Here is a 19026-nt window from a genome sequence, read left to right as displayed (position 1 = left end):
GTACACTTATTGTAAGAGCTGCTTGATAAGAATGCAAGAGTGACACAGATGAAAACATGGCAGTCAGGTGCTGAAGAAAATCTTTACCCAACTAAAACAATTAACCCAAAGGTGCCAAGAGATCAAAATAGAATCTTTTTACTCATGGAGCCAATGATAAGAAAAAAGTGCATAACTACCAAAAACTTTTGCTTCACTGCTTTATAAAAACAAAATCCAGTGTTTCCTTCTTCTAAAATGGCAAAAATAAACTTAACTTAACTAACTAACTAAACTAAAAGTGAACGACTCAAGACCGTCAGAGCTTGCCTTTTTTTTTTTTCTTTTTTTTTAATTTGTGTTGTATATTTTACTTTTGAAGGACAGCTGTGAGATAAATGCACAAAAGGGGACTTGCAGACAGCAGTCAGGCAAAGCAGCACCACAGAGAAAAGCACTTGAACAAGGGGCAGACGGAGGCTGATTCATCAATGCAATCTGTCAGGGCCGAGCAGTTTTATAGAGAGACTAGATCTATGGAAAATTCCTGCTGTCTCACTAAGTAAAAGAGAGCAGTAACACATGCTGGTGTTTGCAGAATACTTAAGCAGCCAGTGAGACATCTTACAGAGGACTTGGGAGGTCAAACAATGGCGTTAAGCATAGGATGATTCCAGACATAGACAGAGAGAGAGGGAGAAAGAGACAAAGATGGAGAGAGAACCAAGCGGACAAATAGATGTAGAGATAGGCCTGACTGTGAGGTGGATATGAAGAACAAGAATGGAAAAAGAGAAATGTTAGTCAGGAGTTATTTACAAAAGCCTAACTCGTAAAACATGACACATCAGAATCTGTAGACAGCTGAGAAGCTAGCATTAGCTACTTGGCTATGGGTGGGGACAGAACAGTAACAGTAAAGCACTGTGCATAATGTGCCCTCTATTCCCATGGTTCACTTCAGACTGATAATATGTACAGCATTTGATTTGAAGAGATTTGAAAAAAGCATCTGGTTGTTGAAGTGCATGTGACGGTCTTCTAAGCTTTTAAGTGTGATGCTCTGTGTGTGCGTGCGTGTGTGTGTGTGTGTGTGTGTGTGTGTGTGTGAGAGAGAGAGGGAGAGAGAGAGAGAGAGAGAGAGAGAGAATGCATGCCCAGTCATCATAAATCCCTCCATTGATTCGTAGTCGGCTGGCTGCACTGAGGCCCTTAACAAACTCCATTGCATTTTATTGCCGGTCCTGCTGCTGATGTCATCAAGCAGAGACAGGACCCTAAATGATCCCTCAGAGGAGGTAGCCACACATAAAAGTCTACAGCTGAGAATGATCATCTTCCTCCAGTGCTTTCAGGTACAGGTAGGGATAAAAGAAAAGACTTCTCTCAGGGAAAAGCAAACAAGACTCACATAGAAACAAGGTCGGCATTGTTAGTGGTTAAAGGAAGTAAGCCTGCTGAGAAAAGTCTGATTCATTAGAGCCTGTAGATTTTCCTTAACTTGTTTATATTACTATGGAGAACTATCACACTTGAGCCCAGTGGTGCACTGTCTGTTGTTGCTCGTGTGGCCAAACACACTGTTCAGCATCTGCTGTGAACACACTGAGGACAGACAATATGCTGCCAACTACAGTGCAAAATTGTAGGTAAACTGTGTGTGTTGATTTTCAGTTTGTCTACCAAGCAGCCACTCCCGTGTGTAACCGGGCATGTTCTTCTCCAGGAACTACAATCCCATGCAAATATATAGGCTCTGACTGAGTTTTGTGTCTCCTAATTAGATCATTTAATTTCCCTTAGATGTATATAAGTCTTGATGTTAGACATAAGTAGATACAGTAGGTGTGTATTACTATGTTGACCAAACATGAATAATTCCTTCTGTAGCACAGTAACTGTCACGTCTCAAACTTATCTGCTCACCTGCTTAGAACCTGGCTTAGTTTTTTGGTAAGATTTCTGATTAAATCAAATTGTTGTCCATTTGTGACTTCTACAGGAAAAGAAGTGGCCACCTTTTTTCAGATAGTAACAAAGATTTTGTGGAACTCTTCTAAGTGTGGCATCATAGCACATGTATTATTTTGGTAATGGGAACCGATACTCAGCTACAGTCTCACCACAAGTCAGTGCTGGAGATCTGTCCTAAAAATAACATCGCGATCTGTTTAACCACAATCTAAATTCCAGTCTTATTTTCTCAGTTTTGAAATGCCCTGTACAACTATGAGGCAGATTGGAAATGAACTTTTCTACTTTCACTACTAAAACACAATCTTCTTTCTAAGAGCATTTCATATTTAGCACAAGCTCCTCAGCTGCTATGTTGCTAGCTATAACTCACATTGAGCTGTTTACAGTACATCACCCAAAGAAGGACCACATGAAGTAATTCATCCAACCAGCGTAGCCATCTAGTGGGCTCCATCACTGTCATGGTTTGCTTGCATAGCATGCATCTGCTAGTCAATGTGTTTTGTGTGTGTCAAGTTATGTCAAGTTTGGAAACAGACGTAAGGCATTGAATTTCACAATCTGTTTGCCTGAAGAATAGACTGCAACACAATCGAGGTTGTTCATGATCTAAAATCATCACATCATCCACCCCTAGACACAAATAAAGAAACTGGCAATAATCCCTCCTAACCACAATACTGTATACACGTATACAGTTTCCACTTCTCTCTCTCTATTTTTTCTTTTCACCCAGTAGCACTGCCCTATCCCTCCCATCTTTCAACAACTTCCCTATTGCGCCTCTCTTTTCCTACAACTATTTCTTATTCTTTTTTGTATTCTGCCCCTCTTTAAGGATTAGCAGCAGCACAAGGCCACTGGATTGTTTGCTTCCATGGGCCAAATTCCCAGACAGCAGACTTAGAGTGTGGCAGGAGGAACGAGGAGGTTAGAGGGGGACTCAGGCTGTGTTTGTGTCTCTCCTGATGGAGAATGACATTAACACTGCCTGGGTGAGTTGTTTGACTCCTACTGGGACCAGCCATGCTAAAAATGCCCGCAGTGGTCCCGTAAAGAGATTTGGATGAAACTGTCTGCCAAATGGTACATCGATGTAACGTCCCAGGGACAGGGAGAGCTGTAATCCGCCACTCAAACGCGTCCTAAACTCAGCCAATGATCCGGTTATTACACATGAGGATATAATTTGTAAGCTGTGAGTGGCTGGGAGAGACATAGATCGCTGTAAAGCAGAGGAGGCTCTGATAGATACGACAGAGACACACACAATAAAGTGTGTCCAATTAAATAAAAGTCACATAAAGACAGGACAAAACACACACACAAACAAACAAGTAGCCAATTGCAAACTGTTCCATCGCAATCACTAAAGTTACGTCCTCTTTAACACAAGCTCACGTTACTTTTGCACACAGACATCCAGAACTGTTGACTCAATCCTATCAGCTATGTTTAGGTGGTCCTTGTATTCAACCATGTATAATTAGATTTCATCAAAGCTGCAGTTTAACCAACCATCTCCTATCAAAAAGTATCCCAGCTGTCAGCTCTGTGCTGCTGTTCTACATTCTGACTCCACCCCACCGTCAGCACAAATCCTACTGCAAGTATAATCAGATGAAGAACCAATACACAAAGAGCTCTCTTTGTGTGTGTGTGTGTGTGTGTGTGTGTGTGTGTGTGTGCATGCTTCAAATCAATCTGAAGAATAAATGTAGCAGTGTAACAATCCTGTGAAAATAAACCCCTCAGGCCCAATGTCCACATGGTGCTGTTGTCGTGCAAAAAAGACACGGGCGGAGTGCTTGGGGGCAAGCTACAAGTCAGTTTTGATTGACATTGCAAGGTAGCTAACTTAATGGTATGTTGGGAGATAGCTGACTACACAGGACCACAAGCTTACAACTTGTAGGGTGATAAAAGCAGTGTTTGGCCAATCTGCTCCTACAAAAGGGCTTTTCTGTCTTGTGAGCCTTTCCAACTCAGGATAGACAGACTCAATCATAAAAAGCTTCTGTACAATGTTCCTGTTTAGCAGGGTGATGGGTTTATATATGGTTCTGCTGCATTTAATATCTGAATGGCTGCCTGAAAACCAGTGTCAGTGACAACTCTAGCGCCTTCCTGAAAATATCTGAGATTTTTCTACTCAAAGCACTGTGAGTAGCTGCACAAAAATGAGAAATGTAGAGCACTCCGAAAAACCAAAAAAGAAAAAAACAAAAAAAAAAACAAACAAAAAAAAACATTGGGTGCAGAACTTTGTCTCTAGGTGGTCACATGCTGCCTCGTTAAAAACTACTGGAAAATCTGGACACCCGCCATCAGTGTGTCCTTTTGCCAAAAGTTAGATGTCTCTAACTATGCTAATACCAATAAAGAAAAATATATAATTAATTTTTACCTTTTAATAATAATATGAATTATTCTAATAATCAACTTACTCTCTCATGCCTGTAAATTCTCCATAACAAACAACACTGTGTAAAAACAACTAAGACTAATTCTGAGTACTTGACTTAATGACTTAATGGGATTTGCATTTTTTTTTTCCGCTGCAATAAAGAATCTGCTAATACACAGAAGACATGCACACAGAGAGTACACGCGCAGAAACACAGTCTCTGGTCTATGCAGTGGGCCACTGCTGACATGTAATGGAGCCTCCTAAAGGGATTATGGGGCAGACTGTGAAATGTGCTGAACGCGCCTGCTTGGTAAGAAGGGCCCCGAGGGCCAGCAGGAGAGACAGGATTAAGTCACTCACTGTGTGTGTGTGTGTGTGTGTGTGTGTGTGTGTGGTTACTGTGTCATTTCCATACTTGTCATGACACTTCAAAATCAGAAGATCAATTTGTTCATATTGTTTAGCACGCAGTGGCCCTGCATCAAACACAGGAGGCCCAAAGATGAACTGCCATGGTGAAAATCATCACCAAATTATCTCTATGGGCCTTCATTTGGAGCCATCACATAGGCTGCTGTCAGATATTTTGTACTAGGCATTAATGGGAATGATGCACTTGTGAAGCCTTGAAAAAGATATGAGGGGTTGTTCAGCCTTCAGCGTCCTATCTCCTGACTCTGAAACCAATGTGGCAAGATGTTCTGCGGTGGAAGCCCCCACCTACCCTCTTGTGCATTTGACATTAGACCTCTAAATTATCCGTTCTCGAATGTTACTATCTTCCTTGAACGTTACCAGTGACCACGAAAACTTTCGGAACAACAAATCTAACCAGATACGGCATGTTTCCACAGCTGAACATGCCCAGTTGGAGAACCTAGCAAAGGAAAAGCAGCTAATGCTAAAGCTAGCCAGAGCTCAGTGCCAGACACAAGCCAGCAGCCTCTCCTATCTTTTTATCGTAGGAGAAGTGAAAAGACCAAAGCAGTTATCAGCCGTTCTCCATAAATAAGAATAGTGTTACCAGAGTAGTGTATTTCCTTTAAGAAACAGAGCATTTAGAGCAGCCGTTTGTGAATAAATAAGGAGTGGTGAAGCGACAGTGAGAGTGCGAGCGGCGGGTGATGGCATGTGTGCAGTGAAGCAGAAGTGTATGTAGAAATTAGCCATTAGTTTGAGTTGAGTGTAAATGTCCAGTGCAGGACACAGTCAGTCGGAAAATAAATGCTTATTATAGCTGTAGTTGGATGTAAGCTTATCTGTGAGTCTGCTGATTAGTCCTGAAGTGCAGCAATTCCTGAGCAAATGAAAAGTCCAACTTTTAAATGAACTACTACTATACATCTGCATTTGCTTCACTCTTAACTCATGAGGAGATATCTCTTCCTTCATTTCCCACTGTACATCACTCTCTTCTTTCCCTCATTAACTTGATTCTCTTAGCCTCTATCCCCACTCTTTTTCTATATGCAGTGCATGGTCCATTTCCCATCTTTCTGCTTGTCATCTCTGTTCCAGAAATCTCTCACTCTTTTTCTGTCCTCTTCCCTCTCTGCATCCATTTCCCTCTGTTCTCCACACCTCTCTGACTTATTACTCGTTTGGACTGTCTAACCTCTTTGACCTTCAGACTCTCCTCCCTATGCGACTTTGTACTTTTGCTATGTGGTTGAATCAAATGATTACATTTTAAGTAAGACGTAAGTTTGGTTTGTATAGGCATGGTAAGCTATTTGTCTGCAGAGTAGAATTCATTAAAGCTCTGAAGAATTTGAAATTTCTTTCCCGTTTCACACCACCTTGGTTTTTGCTCGTTCTCTCACTGTGTGAGTGGCTGCCTGCTGGCAAAGCAGCAGCTAGTTACTGTGCATTTCATCACAGCACTATCTACAAAGGGGAAAAGGATTCGTATGGGAAGACAGATAACAGTTGCTCGAAACAACTGGGATGGCCTCAATATGCGCTGATCTCTTATTGGCAAGAATGTCAAAACGTTGTGGTTTGCTTATTCAGCCTGACTGTCTGATCAACAAAAGACTTTCGTATTTATATTGTCAATTCACCTTTTAAACATGCCGTTTTATTTTTAATGTTGTACTTCACGAGTTAAATGTTCACTGATATTAGAGGTTAACTGAGCTGCTGCAGTCCATTCAATATGTCAACAACTGAACAGTGTATTTACTCCTACTGTACGTGCTAATGATACTAAAATAAAGCAAAGCACGGGGTGAACCAAACAGCGGAGTGCACATTTTTGGAAACTATTCTCCAGACTGCACCCCCTTGAGCAGGCAGCCTTTCACTGTTCCACCTCCTTTGCACTGCCTGACACGTTGTGTTGAATTTCACTGATGCCTTACATTAGAGGATCACTAAGCCATCACATTCAGAGTGATCCCAATGCTAACCAATCCCACTCTTTGCTTTTATCCCACGTGTGCCTCTTTGCCTTCATGCTGAGCAGCAGCATAGTGGCAGTCAGTCAGAGAGAGTACGATATCCTGAATTTGTTGAAACGGGTTTGGTGTTTGGAGAAAAAAAAAAAAAAAAATATGGGAGGGAATCAAATGTTCCCTGATGAGATGAAACAGACTGCCAGTGTATATACTGCAGACTGCAGTCACCAATCTCTGAATGGCAGATAGCTCTATATCACAGCACAGGCAGACAGAGAGAGGAAAAAAAATAGCTTAATGAAAGACATACATGGAGATAACCCGGAGGATGAAGGAGCCACACTGACAGAAATTCCTGGTGGTACAGATACAAGGCATGTAAACAGACTTGTTATTATAGTTATGTTATTTTCTTGCCATTTTGATCTTAACAATTTTGGTTTTGCTATCATCATCTCTCTCTCCACCTGAAACTCTGTGTTTTGCATCCATCTCTCGCAGATGTCCATTCTGCAGTTCCTTCCTGCTCTCTTCCTCCCTTGACACCTTAAGCCCTTTCCTCTGTTCTCCCTCTAATTTCCTCTCGTCCTCTCCCGTTTTTCTTCCATCACCATCATTAGCTCTGTCCCTCTGTCTCTCTGCCACCATTCCCTTCATTTGCTGTTTCAGCTCTGTCAGTCATTTTCCATCTCTTTATCTTCTCCCATCCCTTCTCCATCTGTCTAAAGGGTGCTTGTGTTGTAGTGTTTATGCCGGCAGACTCTTTTGTTTTAGATGTTCTCTTCTCTTTATGCTACATTAAAGGGCTCGGCTTGCTCCCCTGATCTTCTTGCTTCCCTGGGCAATCTGCTGTTCCTCGCTTGAATCATCACTGTCATTCTGGTCTGTATCCTTTTTTTGTTTGTCTGAAGGAAGAAGGACAAAATGTCCAGCATAATCTTTCCCTCGTCACATGCAAATTAGACAGAAAAGGAAAACTTAAAGCTAAGGGAGTTCAACCTTTGGCAATGTGGAGGAAAAATATGAAAGTATATTCCTGGGCTGTGAGCCCTTCGATTTTAAAAGGCTCTCTCAGTGATTGAATTTTAAGCACTGAATGAAAGATAACTTTGTAGTCAGTAAACAGCACTGGTAATGGTAACAGTCATGTTGGGCCTGGGACTGAAAACTTACTGTCAAGTCAGGTGCAAGTCGTGCAAAGTACAACGGAGAGGTGATGATCAGTCACTTTCAGTTGCAAGTCTCTCCTGTGTTTCTTCCGTATCAAAAGAAAAAGGCTTTCATGTCAGGTTAATATTCCTCTTAAAAAAACAAATTCTTGAAAGTGCTGGTTCAATTCCCAGAGGGGCATAGTCACATATTTCTTCAGTTTTACAGAAACGCTGGTGTTAAACATCTTGGGAAGCCGGAGATCACTTCCTGAGAGCAGTAAAATGTGCAGTCACTGATTTGTTTTGGCGACTTGACGAAAAAATATTTCATGTGTGAACACATTTGAGACATAACCACATTTTTCCTGACAAGCTTTTGGTCAATTAGTTCAAAAAGATTGACTAGATCAACTTGTTCAACGTCATGCTGTTCCTGTTAAATACAACTTTCATGTAGGCAGCTCCTCCTTCTTGGAGGACCTCATTAGGATACGGAGAAATCTGAGATGGATTTAGATTTTGGTTAAAATATAGCCTTGATGAGCAAGCCAACAGCTGCCAAAGTACAATATTTTATTTTCTGTTTCTGAACATTGTAAACACAAAAACAAAGTCATCAAAACACCTTTGGAGTGTTTGTAATGTGGACTGTTTCACCAGTAACAGAGAAAACTTGCTTCCTCTTTTGTGCTAAACTAGGCTAAACATGTTCAGGACTCACTGCACACCTGCATGACTTTCCCAGAGAGTAAAATCTTTATCTTCTCATGTGACATTTATCAAGAGAGTAAACAAGTGTAGTTCTTGTAAGATGACAAAAGAATTACTATTGCAGTTTCTCAGTTACTTTACAGTTAAGTTCCATTCAGTAAACTGTGTGAAACATTAATAAAAGCCACTGTTCCTCTAACAAAACAGTGACACACATACAGTTCCACAATCCACTTCACTGACATCACTAGCCAGCATAGTCATCTGTATACAGAACACTTCTGCAGCCCACAGTCCTCTGAGCTGCATCATAGCATTTGTTGTAACAATCAGAGAAGACTGTGTCAGGCTGGAAGGGGAACACCAAACTAAATGCGGGCATGCCGTGACTAGTTTCTGTATTTAAAAGAGGAAAATAAACACATCAGTGTGCTAATGAGCTGCAGGTTTTCACAGAAAACACTCAAGAGGAGGAAAAAAAAACCCCAGCAAAATAGCTGCCAGAACAAAAAGTAATATGGACAAAACACTGGGCTTGATGATTAAAAGAGATTCTCTGTGTTGGAGTGGTTTGTCTCTCTCTTTTATCAGTTTTCTCTACCTGTCAAAAAAAGTAGAAAGTAGCTGCTGATTTCATAGATTCATTTATCACTGCATAGCAGAGGTAAATTATCATGAGCTCCCCTCTACCTCCCTCTGCTGTGAAAGTTCATGGAGGCTTAACCAGCCCCAAAACAAAGGTGTGGTTAAAGACAAAAACATCACAAATTTCTCCAGAAGTAGTTCCACAGTATGACACCTTTTTTGTGCCAAATCACACAAAATGACAAGTTTTACATTAGGTTGCTTTGAGATAATTAGCTAGCCTAGATAGCTTGCCTTATATTACTATGAGCATGCAGCTAAGGTGGTTTCATTGTAATATTAACAACAATCGTGGTTCCTGCTGCAGCTGATGTTCAGTATTCTCACAGCGTATGTGGAACTCACTTTACATTCCTTAACTGCTTTTAGTTGATGCTGGCTCTCAGTAACAAGTCACACATACGCACGGATTGATTTCTTTATACTTTATTTCAGAAACTAGAGAACCATGCACCAGAGTGTTGTTTGTACAAGACCTTCTTGTACTACTTCCATTTTGCAAGTATAGAGCTTAAATCTAAAATCAAACGTCAACCCCACACGAAGACGAGACATGCAATGTGTCCAAGTAGAACATAAAACTGATTTTCTATACTGAATGTTTGGAAAAATACATAGAATAGGAAAACTTGCTTTTCTAGGTTATGGTAATTCCTTAAGTTTTTAGCATTTCAAATGATGTTAACACTGTGAAATGTGGGCTGTGAGTCACAGAGTTTCCTCAGAGACAGAGAGGAGATAAAGGAAAAAAGGAAAAGAGGGACAAGAGGAGAGGAGAATATAGTAAGAGGGAGGTGGAGAGGAAGTGAAAGACAAGGAACACAGATGAAAGCAGGAAAGTTGGGGAGAAGAGTGAATTTTTAGAAAAGGGGGAGGATAACAACTTGCAGCAACTACAGCAATTAAAAATGTGTGGAGTGAGGAGGACAAAAGCCAGAAATCTGAGGAAGAGATAGAGCTAAGAAAGTTAGAAATGTAGGCCAAAGTTTAAGTGGAGAAAATACAGAAAGTAGAGAAAGAGAGGAAGGGTGCGGAGACTGAAAATGAGAAAAGCAACAAAAGAAAGGGAAGGAAAAGGAGAAGAAAATAATACAAAGGACAGATGACAAAGGGGGAATGAGGAGAAAGCCTAAATGACAAATAGAGGACAGAAGGCAGCAAACGAGCAGAGGAATGAGGAGAAAGACAGATTAAAAACAAAGATCTGAGTGACGAAAAAAGGAGGGAAATGAGGAATGAGAGGACAGCTGAGAAACACACTTTAATAAGAACAGACAAGAGAAAAGGAAGGAGGCGAGGATAAGCTAAACTAATGTGGAAGGGTGGAAGGAGGAACATATGGGAAGAAAATGAAAAGAAGAAGAAGAAAGGACAGAATAACGAGGAGGATTAGCAGTCTGGGATGAGAGAAAGGAGATCAGTGCAGATAGATGGAGAGAGGAGAGGAAAAACAGAAGACAGAGTATGAAAGTGAGGAGAAGGTGGTGAGGACATTTGAGAAAGAGGGTGAAACAGAAAGAGAGACAAGAGAAGAAAGCTGGGGACAGTAAACACAATCCATCACTGCTGCTTGGCCTCCACTCTCAGAGCAACAACACCTCCTGCTGAATGCTGATCTCCACCTCTTAACTCTTTTTCTCTGGCTCACTCTGTTTCTCTTCAGGCTGCTTTCTGCTGAGTGTTCTGTGTTTCTGCATTTAAATTTCAGCCCTTCTCCAGGTTTCTGGAGTCTAGTTCTTCTCATGTCACACAGCCAGTAAAACAACACTTACATGAGTTAATGAGAGGACTAAGATCATGCAGAAGAAAGAGCGAACTATTCAGTAGAGATCAGTTTTGAGAGCTACAACGTCTAGTTACTGTAAATTGGACTGGGAATAATCCTGTTGTTGAAGTTGTGGTTTATTATCTCTCAGTTTGGACCGAGGACAGAAGCAGGTCCACTCTTCCTTCCATACTTTGCACTTTCGCTGCTCTGGTGTGTTCATTTTTTATTCCCTACTTAAACCTGCACCCCATCTGTCCATACATCTGTTTGATTTTGTGGTTGCATCTCTCAATCCTTCTTTCTTTTCAACTTGTTTCACCTCTCTCCCTTCTCTGTTTCCTCTCCGCCCACAGGCTTAAATACTAATGTCTTCTTTCAGCCCCTGCTTCTTCTTTGGTTGTCTCTTGTTACCATTCCCTCCCCGTTTCTCTGTGATTCACTCCCCCTCGTTATTTTAAAATCTCTATCTATATAGGGAGTGGGCAAAGCTTCATATTCACGCCGTTCGCTTTTACATACAACATCCCCCGGGAAGCTGCCCAGTAACAACCATTTACTCTGCTGCTGGTTGACAGGAGCAGTTGAGGAGTTAAGTGCCTTGCTCAAGGACATGTCCAATGAGAGTGAAGAATGGGTCTCACTTGCTTTTCTCCCCCTTTGGCCATTTATCATCCTCATTCTCCACTCCCATCTCTTTATCTGTAACCGTCACCTTCACACACCCTCCACTCATCCTCACTGTCCTGTCGCAGTAGTTCCTCCACCCTCTTCTATGTTCCCTCCATCACTGTCTCTCCACTGAGCCCTGCCATGCTCCATCTCCTTCCTTTTTCCCCACCACCCACTGCTTCAATTATTGCTCGAGTGGGCTCTGATGAATGACTGAGTTTGATTTTTGGGGGCAGGAGGTGGAATCGGGCGAGCCAATAGGAGGGAGAGAGCGGAGAATTACAGTGACATTAAGTTTAGCTTGGAAGCCTCTTTAGCTTATGCTGTTATTCAGAGTGATTTAGGAAAATCCATGTTCAACAGTTTCAAAAAACCTACGCACAATTGCATTGCTCTTTGTGGTCAGGCAAAGTTTAACGTGCATTTTAATTGGTGGGGGCGTTGCTCGTGGGAAGAAGCCAAACTTTGGTTTGGAGGTGATGAGGTCATCTTTCACTGGTCATTTGCTTCATGTGTTTGGGCTTCATGCTTTGTTATTTTTCGTAAGGACTTTACATTATTACCTGATGTTTTCTTTCTATCTTTCTTACAAACTTCTTATTCAGTCCCCAGTCCAGTTACTGTGAGCTGAGCTCATCAAGCTGATACCGCAGATCAGTTCATTTTCAGACAGTGTTTTAAGTGAAACGTCTGACTACAAACCACAGGTTCACTCAGCAATCTGTTGGCCAGCACTTGCAGAAAATACATAACATTATAACAGAGAGCACAGTGGATGTGGGCGTTGTACTGAACACATTTTTAATGTATTTGCTCCCATTACAATGTGAACATTACATAGCCGGTAAAGCTGGACTAAATGAGATAGATAGAGAATACAGTAGAAAAGAAAAAGAGAGACACATGGCTAGATAGCCAAAAGCTACCTGCTGGCAAATGGAAACAGAGGAGAGGATAGATGAGAGGAGGAAGTGTAGAGGTGGAAAAAAAAATACAACACGGATGAGTGGATGAACAAAAAGCATCCCAGCTTCTAAATCTGTATCCCTTCTTTACACTCTTTGCGCTCTTCAGGAGAACGACGTCGCTTCATCAAGTTTCTGCCATTTGCAAAATGCTTCTCACTCATACGCTTGCAAACACACAAAAACGAGCACTTACTTCCTGTCCAGAGAGGTAATAGGCAGCCAGCAGTCCTCCTATGAAACGAATGTTGACCTCAAACACGGACACTTCGGCATTCTGGGATACAAGAGAGCATAGGGAAAAAAAAAATCAGACAGGAAAACACGTGCTTCTGCTTATTTTTTTTTTTTTAATTTTATCCTACTTCCTTTTGGACTTTTTTTTTATTATTATGAGCTCCTTCGGGTGTTTTTGTACTACAAACACAGATTGTGTTTCGTCTCATCTCTTTTCCTGGTGTCTATTGGTTTGTAAAACCTTCTGACAAAACAGGAAACACGCAGGTTGAGAAAAGAAAGGCATTCTTAAAAAAATAATCAAAAAACCTTGCTATTCCAGACAAATAACAGATAATCACACACCTTTACATTTTATTATTTCATAACTCAGGTTACCTCATATCTCCATTCAATCATGAAATCAGGCAAGTAGTTCAGGAAAAGGTATGAAGTCAGCTATGACCTAGGCTAACATATAATGCAAAATACCAACCCTTGGTCTCTGTGGCTACAATGCTCTACCATTCAGATAAACAACAGGGTTTATTTGTCAGCTGAGGAGGGCAACATCACCGAAAATCAAAACGGCTTATGTAAACTCACACACTACCATGTATTTTAAGACACTGTTCAAATTTCTGTGCTCAGGGGTGGTACCAAACATTCCATACCAAGTTCCATCAAAAAACACCGCTTTTTGATGGAACTTCAACGCTGATGCACACTTTTAGCATGACCTCCATCACTGTGCAGCTGAAGTAGGAGATTGATGCTCAATTCCCTGCTCGTTCAATTGGATGGTGTACTTTTAAACCAATCCTGGGTCAAACAGTAATAGCTGCTGGCGTGGCCTTTTAGAGCTCCTAACAGCTTGAGCCCACCAGGCATGGCTGCAACGCAGCTTTACATCCCACCCGGAGAATTTCAGAAGAAGAGCTTTTTGAAGGCTTGGTTTTGTTGACTTTCTCACATTTTGTAAATCTGATTCATTTTTCCTTGATTTTTGTGCCTCAAACATGAGTCAGAAGGCAACATTGTTTTCTTTTTTGTTTTGTCTGATTTGATACAATCAGGAGTCTGTACAGGGTGTTATACTTTGAAAAGTGACTACATTCTCTATGCTGTTGTGTCTGACATCTGTGACACGATGCAGATCAGTTCAGGCAGGCAGAGCAGAGGGAGTATGCTAGTGTTCAATCCAAAATTCTTGCTTGCAAAGTACCACTGTGTTATGTCCACAAAATAATCACCTTCCTGCTAGTTTCACAGGAGACCACAGCAGTCTTGGTGGCCACGGGCAAACATGTATGCCTTCAGCATGCTGTGCAAAAATACTTGTATGAGTGACAATGTCCTTGATACCATGGCATCCCTGAAAACCATTCACATGGAACATCTTGCAGTCCAGAACATTCAAATGTTGAGAGCTACTCGCAAATTACAATGTGACCTTGCTCTGATATTTTTACAGAAGAAATACAAACATCCAAGAGGTGAGGACTTTACCCATGCATCCTTTTAAAGGGCAGTCTAAATGACCTCGATGTCAACAGGCATCCTGTTTAAATGCTGAACCGTTAACACGTAGGTTAGCAGCAGCGCCAAAGTCACTGCCCATTTACCCATGACTCCCAGCTGTCCAACATTAACCAACTCCATCCTATAGGCCTCTCTCTGCTTGTTGTTGTTGTCCTCTGTGTCAGTGTCATATATTTATATTGCTGTGATAGAAACATATGGAAAACCATTCTTCTTGGCATCCCTCCTACCAAAGGAGTACAATTTCTACCAGAAAACCACAGCACTGTGTCAATGTGCAGAGCACTGTGGAACACGCTTGGGAAATTGAAGCTTCCTTTCAACACTGAACCTCCATTTGTATTAAAAGTTGGATTCTGGCCTCTAGAATGTAACAGGTTTAACTTCCTCCTGAAAAAGAGGGGGGCTGCTCTACCTGCAGCTTTACAAACCGGTCACTTTTTCTGCTTTTATTTCTAGCATCAGCAAAAGACAGCAAGAATGTAGCGGCGCCTACAATCGACCTTGATTTAAAATGGTTCTGCACATTGTCAGAAAGTGTGACAATGGACCAGAGTCACTTGCAGCTGGGTCCTCCCTCATGTACTCCCATGTGTGCAATTGTGCTGGCAGAGACAGAGTGTTGAAGATTGACTGTAAAAGGACTGAGGTGAAGAATGGCTCTCTTCTCAACAGCTGCACCCACACCATTTCGCTCTTTAGCATGTCCCACTTTGTCCAAGATGCCTGAGTGTATATTGAAAATGCTCTTGTTTTATCCTGCTTTTACTTACTTTGTAGGGGTGGGAATCTCAAGGCACCTCACTGTGCTCTGATTCAATTCTTTTTCAGATGCAACACTACAATGCAATAACTAAATCATGCCTCAGTGATCTTGATGCAAAACATTTAAAGCATGTAGTATTTCTCTCTAGTTAGACAAAGGTTTTATACACTTTGGCTCTTGTCCAAGTCTCTTTCCTGGTCAATTTCCTGAGAGCCAAAATGTTTCTATACATTAGATTTTAAGCCAGGTGCTGAGTGGGAGAAGGAACAGACTGAGGATTTAAGTTGTGTGTTAGGTTATGGTTGGTCTTGTTTGTTAATGCTGAGCACTGCTCTACTCTGTTAAAGTTAGTCTCTGTATGATGGTGTAGGATGTATTCAATTCAATCGCTTAGACATTAAATCAGAAGAATGCTTGCAACTTATGCCTCTTGTGAAGATGAAATCTAAGATAACTTTAGCGTGTGAGAGTCAGGTGCTACACTGCCCTTGCAGTTGTGTTCTTTCTCTTTGAGTCAACGTTGTGTTATTAACCAACATTTTCAAAATCAATCATGTCACAACGAACTAAGAATGAACACGTTCCTCCTTTTTCAAAGGTATATGCTACAATGTCAGTACAGATAAATACTATGCAATGACCTTGCAAATTCACACTAGAGCTTTCTCTTGAAACAATGGACCACATTTCACAAAAAGTCTACAAAAGTACAACATTTAGGCCCAGACTTTTGTAACTAATCGACGTAAAAAGTACACTACAAAAATATCCAATGACGTCAAAGTGAAAACAACTTGATTTTATTATTTTATTTTCTTCATGGGGTGAGTATAGCACTGAGGTGATGTGCTGAACCGAGTTATGAAGGGATGGTAAGCTTTCATAAAGCTCAAGGCCAGCTTTATTTGGCAGCATCCATCTATCTAACTGCCTGTCTGTCAGTGGGTCTCACTTGTTAGCCATTTACAACCATAGTTTAGGAGCCCAGATGCCAATAAAAAGAAGAGCAATAAAAACAGCCCTGATTTAAAAATGCCTCCAGTAAACACAGACAGGATAGCGAGAATCGCTTAGGTTGTGCAATAACACATGAGAGGAGCACAAAAATAGAATTTTGATTTAAATGAATTGTTTTGCTCTGCATCTAAAAAAAAAATAAGGACAGCAGTCATTTCCTTGTCTCATCTTCGATCACAAGATAGCTCGTAATAACATATTCTACTCTCCCTCCCTTGTGAATTACATCCACTTCCAGACCTTTTCTACTTTCTCTAATAATATCCACCATGCAGCAGTATAAACAGAAATCTGTCAACCCATCTTATAAGCCATTTCTCTTTGTGCAGTTTCCTGTCAAAGGCAATCACTGTTGTTGATTTTAATTGGTTTCCTGTCACATCTGTAAAATTGCATCCTCCTGCCGTGAAAGCTCAAAAGTCACTGGAATATTTTGGTTGATGTATAGTTTACTGTGGCTCGGAATTTTGCTCTCCACACTCCTAGCTAATAATTTTGCAAGACAACCGGTGAGAGTGGGAGCTAAATATGCATTTAGCATATAATCGACAAGTCAGTGGGCGGGAATGTAGTCTTCAGCAATTTTGATATCCATTAATTATTCTGGGTCAGCATACATGCCAAAATTCTCAGGTTTCTGCTTCTTTATTTTATTCATTCAGTGTGTATCTTAAAGTACGTCACCTAAAACACTGTTTGGCTCAAACCTTTGACTGAAAAAAGGTGATGATAGTCTTTGAAGTTTGACGGTAAACAACAGAAAAATGTCATCCAGACAACTCGGATAAAATATTAAATTTTGCATTAACTTGTCATTGCAGGTGACAGGAGAGTGGAATACACAGAGCTGGGGACTCGCTGTCAAATGTCTCACCTTCAGCAAAAGGCTAAGGGGGACGGCTAATCTGGACGTGACAGCTTTTATCGTGTAGGACCCTGAAACTTCAGTAACGTCAAGAAAAATAAGCAGCAGAACCTATTTTTTTGCCTCCCAAAATACTGTGAAAGAAAAACTTTGCACTTCAGTGTCAGAAAAACAGTATCTCATTAAAGTACTCACCATGTGAGTACTGCAATGAAATATTTGGAAGGCGCTCTTCTTTATAATTAAATCTTGTCTGGGCTGGATCGTACTCTTTGCCAGTTACCATTAATTTATCTCTCCATCTCTTCAGCATCATCTCTGATCAAATCCTCAAATTAACCAGGGTTATTAAAGCATCAGTTAACGGAGTCCATTAATTTGGTGGATCTTGGCGAACCTGACACCAACACATTCATCATTTGAGGGTGCTCCACCAGGACAGTGGAGAGTCCAACAGTGACTCACTGCTTGGCTCATCCTGACATGACAGCTATTTAATCATTCATTAGTGGTGGAGCTAGTGGTGACAGGTGGGTGACTGAATTGAGAGGTGGTGAAGGGACGGTATAATAAAAATGTGCATACATTTGTCAAAAGCATATGAGAAACAGCAACATATGATTTTTTTTTTTTATCAAGAGAATGTCACAACACTGGCCGCTTGCTCATGTAGAGATGTCTTACATGTCACTGGGAACGGAGACTGTTTTACCTGAAGTTGTCCGTTACTGACCGACTGTCTAACAATGACGGAAAAATCCTGAGCCCATCTGTCAGTTTGACACTTAGGGAAATCTACAGTAACGCCAACTAACTCACGCACAACACTGTCAATGACAACATATAGGTTGCCTGTAGTCGACCTCCCTGTCCAGCTGGTGGTGGTGAGTGTGCATATTAATTAGCTGTTGTCTAGCTGGCTTTAGCGATCACAGATTTGTACACTATATCGCTACTTAGTCAAGCTATTGCAAAATGCCACAGCAGCTGAGTCTCCAAAGTTTCTTTAGAAAGTCCAATGATTGTGATAAGTGAGATGAAAAAAGAAGGACTGATGCTGTGGAGGATAAGAGAGCAAGTACTACTAATTAGTATCTGCCAGAAGCAGTTACTGATGTTAACACCAACTTCATTCATCTTTCAGTTGTCTTTTGAAAATCAAATGCTATTAATTCATCTTAACATGTCTACAATAGATTAAGTAATGGTAGCAGATCATGAATTTTTACAACCGTGACCATGAAAGTGAAGGACAACAAGAAACTACACACCTTACATTAGCCTCCATAAGCTTTTAATACATTGTATACCACAATAGCCAAGACTGAATGATAAGGGTAGACCACCTCAGATGTTTCTGAAATTCCATCAATTAACTTGCATAAAAGAGGTGAGCTACAGTTAGAAACCAACACTGTAAGCACTACACAGATGGATTTTGATTGACTGTCAGTGTTTACCTCGTTGATCAAATCATACTGAAAGTGATCCCGACAATATTGCTATAGTTGTGGTGTAGATTCCATCATCCACTTGACTTAGACTATCTATAGTCAGTGTTGTAGTTACTGTTCTTGGTCTGGAAGGCCCTTGAGAGGAGATGGCACTGTGTAAATCATGCAGTATTTATTGTTATAGACACGTTACATTAAGTATAAACTAGTCAGTCCGGATCTTAATGTGTGCATTCGACAAAGGGCAAAAACAGTGGCGCTGTAGAAAGTTGAAAATCGGATCTAACAGAGATTGCATACACACACACAGATGCAGTTAAACTTGGGCAACTTGCACTCATACGTGCATGCACAGGTGGGAGATTAAACTTGACGGAGAGTGATGTCTTTAATCTTCAAAATGGAAATTCAGACTTTGCCCTTCTTCCTGTCTCAGAGCTCTGACTGGAGAGGCTGCACCCTTTGGGTTGAACAAATCTTTGATTTTCATAA

The 19026-nt window shown here is 41.0% G+C and overlaps 1 protein-coding gene across 2 annotated transcripts in view; it reads right to left on the bottom strand.

Annotated features, from left to right (window-relative positions):
* The window catches only part of man1a2 (mannosidase, alpha, class 1A, member 2), a 109957-nt gene that overhangs the window by 25626 nt on the left and 65305 nt on the right, over nucleotides 1-19026 (bottom strand). For both annotated transcript variants that reach the window (XM_046403060.1, XM_046403061.1), the window contains exon 6: nucleotides 12871-12951. In XM_046403060.1, coding sequence (XP_046259016.1) covers nucleotides 12871-12951 — 81 coding nt within the window. The remainder of the gene's footprint in view (nucleotides 1-12870; nucleotides 12952-19026) is intronic.

The sequence above is a fragment of the Scatophagus argus genome, chromosome 11, assembly GCF_020382885.2.
Source record: "Scatophagus argus isolate fScaArg1 chromosome 11, fScaArg1.pri, whole genome shotgun sequence".
Taxonomy (NCBI): Eukaryota; Metazoa; Chordata; class Actinopteri; family Scatophagidae; genus Scatophagus; species Scatophagus argus.
The sequence above is the reverse complement of the archived record's forward strand: the minus strand, read 5'-3'. Positions and strand labels throughout refer to the sequence as shown.